Raw genomic sequence first — 12289 nt, 5'->3', positions numbered from 1 at the left:
CCAGCGTTGCAATACGAACTAAGCAGAGACGTGGAACACCTCCTGTACTGAACCTCGGAACTGAGAGAATCAGAACACAGCGGAAAAACTCAGGAATCATTAAACCAACACTTTCTGTTTCATCTAAGACCAGAGAGAAACACATTTGGCAGAGGGGAAGAGAGAAAAGGGGGAGTGACAGAAAGGCTAGAGTAGATTAAGAGAAGGAAGGAGATGGAAAAGGACGGAAGAAGGGAGGAGAGAGGAGGAGAAAGCAACATAGAGGAATGAAGGGTGGGTAATTATGAGCACATCTTTGATGCTAGCGATCTATGTTGGAATATTTCAAACTAGAATTCTGACTTGACCCTGGGGGGAAGACTGAAAACTCACTCTGCCTCTCTTTCCTCCACTTCCTCTTTTTCTTGCGAAACATTTGTAGATTTCAAGACCCAATATTCTTCCCGAGGACCCTCAAAAAACATCCAAAAACTTCATACAGGTTAGGGTTTCCTGTATTGTTGGTGTGTTAACGGTGAGCATATTCACGTGCATGTCCATATCTTCTTATTTCTGGGCATCTGTTTTTGTAGTCTCTATTCAAATATTCTGTTTGAGTCAGACATCAAAACTATGGATCCATTATTTCCCCCCTTCACTATCTGCAACCTGAAGGCCTGGGGACATGTTACCACTGGTACGCATATTGAAGTTTAACCATTACATTTTTAAAGAGAGAGAGAGAGAGAACAAATACAAAGAAAATGAGCCACACACAACGGTAGCTATGTCTTCCCATTCACCTGCTGTTTAACAGCTTACCTGCTGGCAGTATCGCCTGATGTGTGTTTGTTCATGGTGGTAATTTCTACATCTTTATCACCAATAAACCTCATTCAATTCCCCATTTTTCTTCAGGGAGCAGAAACAGACCTGCTGTTTTATGAAGTTACAAAAAAAAATTGACATGAGACCGAACAACTGATATACAGTATATAAAATCAAGCAAGCTCCAAGCTCCAAAACCCTCCATAATAAATTGAGATTCAACTATTTAGTCCAAGATCCAAATCTTTAGGACATCTTAAAATGGTAAACAGAGCCTTGAAAAACAGGGCATGGGGACAATAAAGGAATCGACGCATTTAAACTCAATTAATAAAATGAAATGGCAGCAGTAGCTAACTGAGTGAGCAGTGTATTCTATGAACTATTAGAAATGGTGAGTGGCTGTTTGATTCTTAGTTAGTGGGCTATCCAGTCATCTTTGGTTCTGTGGAATCTTTGGCCATGCAGTGTAGAAAGAGGAAGGGCCTGTGTGTTCTGATGAAACTGGTCAATCCATCTCCTTGTATACCCCCGATCTAGAACACCCTAATGCCACATCAGCATAGTTTACACAGCATTAAACACGGCTAGAATATAACTACATTACACCATGCCCATGTGTCTATAAATATGAACACTGTACTCAAGTCAACTTAGATTGGAACCTCATTGCTGACTGTGTGTGGGTTAGTGTTTATGCGTGCGTTCGAAATCTCTTTCATTACTGTGTGTGTGTGTGTGTGTGTGTGCGTGCGTGCGCAGTAGATGAAACCGAACACTCTACATATTTCTCCCCTCCTCTAATAGGTTCCTGCTCACGCAAACATCCATCTCTCTCTCTCCCTTCATTTTCCCCACCTCTCTCTATATCTCTCTCTCTCTCTTTTGCTGTCAACCTCGTCGTCTCTCTCTTTCTAATTGGCTGCTGCTTTCCCTCTTCCCATCCATCTATGGCTTCTGGCCAATGAGGCGACAGAATTGGATTTCTGCTTGATAAAGCACTTCCTTTGGTTGTCGTGGAGACAATAAGGTGGGAAAGGCTCCTCCCTACTCATAGCCTAATAAGATCTAGGGATACCTTGAGAATACAGCTACTGCAGGAATATCTGAAACACCTGGGCGACCCACAGAGTCAGTGGGCAAAGACAGGGCCGGGGAATAATAGATAGTCTGTGACAGTAGAACTATAAACCCCTTTGAACATGCTGCCGCCTGGACGTATAAATTGTGTCATAGTGAGCCAGGCTTTAGCTGATGATGACTGATGGCCAAAGTCTGTTGCAACTTAGTAGTTTTCCGATTACTTCTGTTTCACTGAGCTGAATCCACCAGGTGCCTCCCTTTTAGATCATAACTCTTCAACATAAACCTGTGGAAAATCTTATGCATGTATTTTACTGTTGCTACGCAACTAGTTTACTGAAAAATGCTTTTGAATCACAGTGCTATTTTGCAAAAACATTTAACATTTCTTAACCCGAGCCCTTAAAAACTGCCACGTTGTTGGTCCTGTCGAAAAGATGCAGGAGCACGCCATTTTAATGACGGACTGCAGGCAAAAGAAGCCAGTGCCATGATTTGTTTTGTCTTTCTGCCTCATGGCTTTAGTGCATATATCCGATTTTTTCTTAGAACATTAATTAATTCAACCAGTGAAGAAGTACAAAGCCAAAAGTGTAACTTTCTCTTCTAAGTGAGTGCCCCTGTGTTACTTTTGTTATAGTGACGTTAACTAAATATGCGGCATGGCAGCACTGCAGTGGTCTTCTTGTATCCATGGGTTATGCATCACACTTTGCATGCAAATATGCATTAAATGACACAAAACCGTCAATTTACATAACAGCATGATATGTACATTCAGCTGCATTGAATGGTGAATGACAAAATAGCTGGACACAAACATTAGACATGAAGGTGCCACAGCTTTCATCTCATCTCCAGCATTATAAAACGAGGACATGAAGAATGTGCTTTGGCTCGTTGATATCCCAGAGGATGGGGACATTACAAGAGCAAAACAAGGTAACTAAATGATGGTGAAAATGAAGAAAGGACGATGGTAGAGTAAGATCAGCTGTTTGAGAGAAGATAAGAGAAGTAGGGAGAAGTATATAGTAATGGCTATCCCATCATGCCACCCCCAAGGTTAAATGAGAACAGGAGGGAATGAATTGGCTCTAAAGGCTCATTCTGCCAAAACTAAATGAAGCAATAACATCAGAGAGCTATAGAACCCCATTAACACTTAACCTGAGAGAGAGAGAGGGTGCAGGGTAGTGAGCAGACAGAGAGGAAGAGTGGAGTAACAGGGGAATGGGACTAGCAGAGACAGGGAGACAAAGAGAATGAGGAGAAGGGGGGTTATAGAAAGCCGCTGTCTCTTGTCCTTCAGAAGTATGAGAAGTAGACAATGAGAAATGTAGTGGGAATGGCTGTGATGGAGAGATTGATAATAATAGCCTTTATTATGGACTCATGGTCCAATTTAAAAATACAGCATAAGACAATGAAACACACAATACATAAGAAAATCCCAAAAGGCACAATTGTTATTTCATAATATACAGTATCCAAGAAATATGTATACATATAAAATAATACAATTACTATAATCTTAAAAAGAGGCATCTGTTCCACTGTCTCCATAACTGAGACTGATAACAAACAGTACAAAATTGTACTCAGGAGATCAACTGGCCGATTTCTTGTCCATTAAGCTGCCCCTCATTACCTCAACAGCCTCTAATTGGGGACAGGCTTTTTTTTTATTGCATCCTCAGTGCTCTCGTGCTGCTCTCGCCTAATACATGTTGTTTACCTGCTAATTCCCAACTTGCTTGTGTGCATCCGCCACCTGTGCAACTCAAGCCCGCTTTTTGAACTCGTAAATTATCTGTGACTCCACTAAATGTGTTTATGAATCTGCAGTTTCAAGTTGGCCACTCATCATGGGAACTAACAAAGGAAAAATAAGAATTCCTAAACCAACATGAACTTTTTGCAACCTTGAAATAGATAATTACAAAGTCAACATTGTGATATATAGTAAAGCCATTAATGTGATTTATTTTTCCAGTTGATTAAAAGCCTCTTTAATCTTGGATCCCAGTTTTTCATTAAACAAATGTGTACTGAAATGTATGATATAGGCTTCTCAGAATGACATTACTTGGGTTAGCTCCTTTAAATCATAATGCATGTCACCGAAGTATTTCCAAACTTTGAAAATGCTTCTTTTTTAAGTACATTTTGGAAATGGATTAATGCTATTTGGCTTCAAGCTATTCTCTTTAAATCCTGCCAAAAAAATCCATTGGACGGAAAATTACACTTATCTGACAGCAGAAAGACAAGTCTGACAGTAGCAAAGATGCTAATCCATGAGCAAGATCTAGATGTACACATTGACATGTTTCTCCATGTGCCTCTTCACAAGTTCCCCGCATGAATACGTCAAACTTGTCAAGACAGCCACTCTGTCATCCTCATCGCTTTTACTTGCTTTGTAATTTCATCTTTGAATGGGCTAAGGATTTAGTAATCCTCGATTCCTCTGCTTTTGATATTTTATATAAGTTTCTCACTGATGAATGGGACCAAAACCCTGACTTGAAATCACACATTTCCAAAGACATATGTTGTAAGAACCTTAGATGCCTCTCAGAAGAGCTGACCTCTGAAACCTGAGTAACAACGTTTAAACGTCAACCTAGTCAAACTCTGCTTCAAGTCACATCAACTGTAATTGCTTTAGATCGGATCAGAAACATTTGGATTGAACCCAACAGGACCCAATAATCTGGCAACGTTAGCAACATCTAATGCATTTTAAGGAGACCAAAAGAGCAACTTACCTTACAAGGTAATCAGAGATTGTTATTAATTGTATTATTGTTTTTTTTTATTTGCTCAGAAGCAATTCATGCGGAATCTTTCTTTTTGGCTTATGATGCACACTGACTTTATACTGTGTCTATGTGTTATTCAAGAGAGGAAACATTAGATGTAAGACTTTTAATGCTTAAGTGAACTTTTTCTGCAGTTTTCTTTGTCACTGGACTGGTATAAGAGGCAGGTACACTCTGCAATCATGAAATCAAGTAAAGGCAGCACTTGGTGTTAAACATTTATATTCTAAATTGCATTGTGTCTACACTGTGTGCAAAATGTTTAGGCAAGTTGTATTTTTGAGGATTAATTTTATTATTGAACAACTACAGTGCTCTTATTATTATTCATGGAGTCTGTCAGTGTAGTAAGGCATGTGTCCAGTTGATTTCAGATCAGCTGGAGTCTTAAGGACTTAAAACATGGACGTTGTGGTTTACCCTGTGTGTGTATTTGCCCCTTGGGCACTCTGTATTTGTTTTAAGTTGATGTCCATCCTTTACAGGTCAAGTGCTATTCAATTTTACAGATCCCATGAAGACCTTTAGTTTGATGTAATGTCATACAAAACTGTATATATATTTACTATGTGGTGCAATGTAGTACATGTCGTGTCAAGGATTTACTATGTTACCATAGTGTGTATATATAGTGATAACAGACATACATGTGAATCACTGCGACATGAAATAATATGGAATATAACGGTAAATGATAAGGTCCTATCGGTAAAGCCTTTAAAAGATAAAAGGCTGTAAAAATGATTTGATTTGACTTTATTTAGAGCAACATGCTTGGCAAATATCCATAACCATGCATTATACATACACATTCATTTTCAGCTTCCTGTGCGAACACACACACACACATTCACCCTACAGGGTGCAGAGGGGCATTAGTAGTATTAGCCTTCAACAGTCACATACACATTGTAGCCTTCAAAGGAGAATGTATTGCTCAAGGCCATAAACCAGAGGGGCCTTGGGCAGTGACAGAAATATTTGTGTGTGAGTAGAGGAAGAGAGGGAAAGACAAAAGCGTATGTGCATGTGTGTGCCTCTGCATAGTCGTGTTGGTGTTAAAGACCCACTGTGTGTATTGGAGCACACATGTATGTAAAAGTGTGTCTGTGTGTACGTGTGAGTGTGAACATTCGTGTTTGTGTGTCCCTGTGTTGCTGACGCAGGTGTTGCCATTGACGACAGAACGGTCACCGCAGTGACCCTGAGTGGAATAAGGATGTGTCTCCTGAATACCAATCAGATTTCTCCTGGGACATAAAGCGGCAACCAATCGCATCTCTCCATCTAACCTCCAACCTATCGTCTGCCCCTTCGCGGGATCAGCCAATCGCACAGAATTAGATACTGATATGCCCTGACTAGCATATCATGTAGGATACCTCCTACATAAATTATTATCAACACATTTAAATTGTGTATTTTTTTTTTTTTAAATACTGCTTAACTAACTTTGTAATGCCTGTAAGAACTGGTCTGTTGTTTCAGATTAAAATTGTATTCCATGCTTAAAAAACAAATGGAAATATGTTGTACATCTGTGAGCTACAGTAGTTCAGACATAAACCTTGATCTGAATGACTAAATAGAGATACATAGAGATAAAGAGGGAGAGAGATACAGAGAGAGAGAGAGAGAGAGAGAGAATAAGATTTACCTTATTGGGATTTGAAGCAGTGATGATCCAAACACACTGTGCGTTGCTCTCATATTGAATTGGGAAGTTAGGAGATGTGAAGGTTCCTGACGGCCCTTGAAGATTACTGCCACATGTCTTCACTGTGAACGAAAAAAAAACCATAATGTTGTTGTTATTAGTAGCGGTATTAGATACAGCAATTGTATGCTGTTGAGGTACCACACTGCAACAGAGACAATTACCTTTAGAACTAAACAATTTAATTAACGCTTAGCCAGAGACTTTAAAGAAATAACATCTTACAGCAAAATGGCGTGGCACTTGCAGATCACAGTGGCTGTGCAGTAAAAGCAATTAAATATATCACTAATGCAAAGCCTTGAGTGTGATGACAGGAAGAGAAGAGAAGAGAAGAGAAGAGAAGAGAAGAGAAGAGAAGAGAAGAGAAGAGAAGAGAAGAGAAGAGAAGAGAAGAGAAGAGAAGAGAAGAGAAGAGAAGAGAAGAGAAGAGAAGAGGAGAGATTTTTATTTTATTTTACAAAAAATACTTCATTCACATATTCGTTATCTTACATAAACATTAAAAATAAATTATCTTTTAAAAACATGCGCAAACAGCAAGTCATCATGAACAACTGATCAGACAATGTTTTTATAGCACCAGCGACTTTTAAAAGTGTCCAAATCCCCAATGTTCCTATAAAAAGTGTATTCTAGCCACAGCCTGAAAAGAGAAGCAGGAAGTCAGAAAGATGTTATTGATAGTGCTAGCAACATCTCCCAGGACAGCAGCACGTGAATGGAAGTCATTGGCTGTGAAATACCACAGGATTAGCTAGTATTGACTGATAGAGGCACTGACCAGCAACTTACTCTCAAAAATCTATTGAAAGTCAACCACTTCAAACTCCTATTGCTGGGTTATAATTACGCTCATTACAACATCTAGAGTGCAGATCGGAACAACACTTGTGATGTTATACTGTATGTTACAATAGATGCCGCAGCATAATGTAACAGATACAATGGATTTTTTGTGTACTTGAGGGAAGATTCTAGATGTGGATGACTGGTGGTTAAAATGCACTATGTATTTTGATTGATTCTTTTTTTAATGACCACACAGCCAGGCTGGTGGAATTTGTTGTCAGTACAGCTTGGTACAGGTTCCAACTTACAAAACATATAACACAAATAGACATACACACTACACAATACATAAATACATAAGGGCCATGCTTAATCCTCAGCGATCAGAGTTCAAAATGTTTATTGCAGTTGTAATGAAACTGTTTTTGAACTAGGCTGTTCTGGAGGCAATTGTCCTGTAACGCCTCCCAGAGGGGTAACACCTCCCAGAGGGATTCTCTATACAAATCCTCCGGAAGCATAAGAGTGTATGTCAAACAATGTCTCTGAAGCTATACACTCAGTGGGGTGTTTAAAATGACACATGCTAGCTGTTCGATAAACCAACCAAGCCTTTATTAAGGCTGTGTGCTCTGACTGGATGTGATAGAGACCACTGCTCGTCTGTCCTTGGGTCGTCCTGTTAGAGCTGGGAGGTAATTTTCTGGTTGGTTTGAAGCAGTGTTTGTTCCTTAATTAGTTTGTTCAGCGGTAGGCCACAGGAACACGTACAGTTTAACAGCCACACACACAGACACTCAAAAAACAACAACAACAATGCATTAAAGCTGGGGTGGAGGATTTGGGGAGAAAATGGCATTTGGGATTCAAATCCAAATACCTCAACCGCTCCACTTGTTCTCCTTGGTCCCTCCCCTATGGTCCCTCCCTGACACGCTACACCAACAAAGTTGTGCCAAAGTGAATGGACAGTCCCAACAGCCAATAAGAAGAGAGAATCGGAGCCTCGCTCTGATTGGTCAAAGTGTACCGCTCATGTTAACTTTGACAAATCAGAAATCATATACCCGAGCTTTAAAGCTTAAATGGTCACATCTTACAAAACAGGCACAGTCGAGAAACAAAATGTTGACTTGTATATGCATACAATATTATTCGTTTTTACACTCACAAACACACTCCTGGCTGCTATTGTGACTTACAATGCAGGCAAGGAGTAAAGAAAAAATAAATATAGGCTACCACAGTGTGTTCTTTCAGTCTTTGTCTTTTCTTGTGTGTGTAATGGGGTGTGTCTGTGAGATGCTGCAAGAGAGTGTCAGAACAAGTGCAAGACCCCTTAGAGACAACCTTATATCTCAATTTTTTGTCTCTCTCCGTCCGTGTCTGTGTGTTTTCCTGTCTCTCTTTCTTCTGGATCACTGCCTGAGTTCTCCCTGACTGAACTCAGTTGATGGTTGTACCTCTAATTCTCAATGCATCTTCACTTGACCTTCTCTTGTGCTCAGCTCACTGCAATTTATAAACTGATAGATACATATAGAAGTGTGTGTGTGTGTGTGTTATTTATATACATGTCTCAAAGTGTGTGTGTGTGTGTGTCTCTGTAACAGCACGCGTGTGTGCATTGACAGCTCAATCAGCGTGGCCTGAACGAATGGCCAGCCCATCGCCCTGCCTACAGTAGAATGGGTATGGTGTTGCTATAGCGATAGTGCCAGGAGAGTTATCGCAAGAATTACCAGAGGCGCTCACATCTCATTATTTACATGAAACTCCATCCGTCTCTTCGCCCGCATTTGTATGTCTTCCTTTCTGTCTTTGTCTCTGCACCTTTTATTCACACTGCCTTCGCCCCTTTATCAGCCATTGTGTGCAGTTCACGATTAATATTACAATCTAGCGTTTGCTCTAAGTGTCTATAAATGTCTGTATTTTTCTCCGTATCCATTTCTGCCAATTGAGGGTTTATTGAAAGTTTAGTGTATTTAAGCAAATACAACAATTGAGAACAATTGTGAGGTACTAACTTTACAACATGTTACGCTATCTTATACATTCACCCCACTACTTTATGAGTTCAAGTGTTGTAAGTTTTACTCTATTTACCATGTACAATTAGCTGTTCAATTTAGTAACTTAGATGGTATACACAAATAGCAGTTCTTAAATTGGTTAAGTTTAAGAGGAAACTAACCAGCAGAATGTATTCATTGTATTCACCCATATACAAAGTGTGTAGCTTTAAGCAAGATGTTAAAGGGTAGTCTAACTCTTTGTCTACCTGCCCGTCTGTCTCTCTGTGTAGATTTGCCCCCATCTGTATCTTTTTTTGTATCTTTTTCTCTTCCTCTCATCATTAGTTATACTGGCACGCAGCATAGAGGTCTGAAGCCAAAGGGCCACACTATAATTGAAGCGATAATGAATTTTAAATGAAATTGAAAATGTTGATGAGGTCTTTCTGGTACTAAAAGCATATTGTTAGAATCATAAATGAGATTAACTGAAGGCTTTAGGCAGGAACCACAGACTTGGTGTGTGCGTGTGCCCGTGTGTGTAAGAGCACATCCACTTTTGAGTTTTTATATATTCAGATCAACTGGATTCCCCCAGGATTGTTGCTTTGTATCTCCCACTCTCATTCCGACACACACACACACACACACACACACACACACACACACACACACACACACACACACACACACACACACACACACACAAACAAACAAACAAACAAACTGTTGGGATGCAGACTTGCAGACACAAATGATTTTTCAGGCAAGGATCCCATTGCCAAAGCCTGTAGCTCCAATGCCCTTGCTCACAGTTTGAAAAAAGTTTTGTTTTGTGACTTCAGAGCATAACTGATGCACTCCATGAGCACTGGGAAGGTTGCGGGGAGAAATGTTTAGTCTGAATGTCAATGTTGTTCAACTTCACACTGTTTTGACTTGGTTCTCCATTCTAGCATAGCATACACTGTTTCCGTGGGTATGATCTCGGCCTTACACTCAAGGTCCATGACTCTGCTGCTCTCTCAACAGGATGGTGGCCTTTGTGGTTTGTGAGTCGTTGTCCCCCAATGGAGGACTCGGGTTCAATCACCCATACAGCAATACCTGCTGGAGCATACCAAGGACACTTAACCCCTACCTGTTCAAGATTACCTCTCTGAAACTGCAACCAAACCACAGAGCATAAGGAGAAGTATGGGAGAGGTCATTTAAATAGAAATTGAATCATATGGATGAGGTTTCAAAAGTACACAATTCATGGGCTGATATTAGAAATAAGATGCTACTAGCAGCAAATCTTCGTGGTACAAAAACAAATTAAGTCCCGGTTTAAGTTTATGTTATCAGAACTTCATCATTATCATACACCTTAACCAATGTATAAGTATTGGTTTGGCTTATATGCCATGTATCAAGTACACTTTATCCTGCAGGAAGACATTCCAGCAACCAACGCGACTAGACTGGGGTATTTTCTGAGCTCATTCTATCAGGAATCAATCAGTGATGTGCCTTGGTGTCACAGCAGTCCATCACAAACTGCCTTCAAGCTAAGAGCAAGGTGATTTAAAAAAAAATAATAATAAAGAATAATGTTTCATTTTTTTATGAGGGTAATTTCTTCATCACGGGAACTTCAAGTGCATGAATTATTAAAGGCACGTCCCCATAATCATGTGTAACCAAGCAGACCAGTAAGCTGAAATGAAAACCTCAAATCATTATTTTGACAGGTTAGGGGGTATCTGCTATTTCAGTGTGTTGATAACAAGGATACAAATATTACTTGTCAGGCTATCATGCTAATTTTTAATTGCAGGTACCTCTTGTCTGTAGTGTGGTTGACAGATTTGATTTTATTGGTACCAACAAGCCTAGCAAATTTGAGCTTGGATGAACATTACAATGTCAGCAAACCTATATACCAGTCAAATACTTTTTAAACACATTTTAAATTATGAGTTGAAACTGTTTATAAAGTGCATAAGCTCACTCTAAGCTTTAGAACACAATGTTGAGTCACATAAGGGAACAGAAACTTCTGCAGTAGGGCCAAACTGGCTGTTGTAACAGGGCTGCCTACAGGAGTAGATAGATTGACCAATGGACACAGAGAATGATTGATGACATCATTAAGCTGGCACACACTGTTCCAATGGCCCTCACTCTGGTTAGAGCTTTAATGGGTACACACACACACACACACACACACACACACACACACACACACACACACACACACACACACACACACACACACACACACACACACACACACACACACACACACACACACACACACACACACACACACACACACTCTCTCTCTCTCTCTCTCTCTCTCTCTCTCTCTCACACACACACACACACACACACACACACACACACACACACACACACACACACACACACACACATATAGAGACAAAGAGTCATTTTGTATAGCTGTTGTACAGTGACACTACACTAAAGTTTCTTTACTTTTTCCTCCATCTTTCTTTCCTGCTTGAAGTCAACATATGTGCCTGTGTGTGTCTGTGTTTGTGTGTGTGTATATGTTGTTGACATGTAGCACCCTTCACAGAGTCAGTATATTCAGGCAGATCCACTGAACTCCCCTGGTGATCACACACATGCACACACACACACACACACACACACACACACACACACACACACACACACACACACACACACACACACACACACACACACACACACACACACACACACACACACAGAGAGAGAGAGAGTTGGCTCAGTGGCCTTGCCATCTGTCCATTAATCAAGGTGCCACATGGACTCTCTCTCTCTCCCTCTCTCTGTCTCTCTCTGTGTGTCCCCCTCATAAATTGCTGTGGGAGTGGACAGAAGGACATTGCAATTTGATAGCTGTTTCTGTAGTTTATTTTTATTTAGTTTAGTAATTGTTATATTGTGTCTAATAAAGTGATTACCACTCTCCCCCCTCTCTCTCTCGTAATCTTCATCAGTCTCTTTCTATTGGTTCCCTGTTGTGATATAAAGGGCAAATTTTCAAG

At 40.2% G+C, this 12289-nt stretch overlaps 1 protein-coding gene across 1 annotated transcript in view; it reads right to left on the bottom strand.

The window, feature by feature from the left end:
* Positions 1-12289, bottom strand: part of csmd3b (CUB and Sushi multiple domains 3b) — a gene marked incomplete at both ends in the record, with an annotated part of 320381 nt that overhangs the window by 92394 nt on the left and 215698 nt on the right. The window contains one exon of the mRNA XM_080046015.1: positions 6376-6497. Coding sequence (XP_079902141.1) covers positions 6376-6497 — 122 coding nt within the window. The remainder of the gene's footprint in view (positions 1-6375; positions 6498-12289) is intronic.

This window comes from Ammodytes marinus, assembly GCF_949987685.1.
Source record: "Ammodytes marinus genome assembly, chromosome: 17".
NCBI lineage: Eukaryota > Metazoa > Chordata > Actinopteri > Uranoscopiformes > Ammodytidae > Ammodytes > Ammodytes marinus.
The sequence above is the reverse complement of the archived record's forward strand: the minus strand, read 5'-3'. Positions and strand labels throughout refer to the sequence as shown.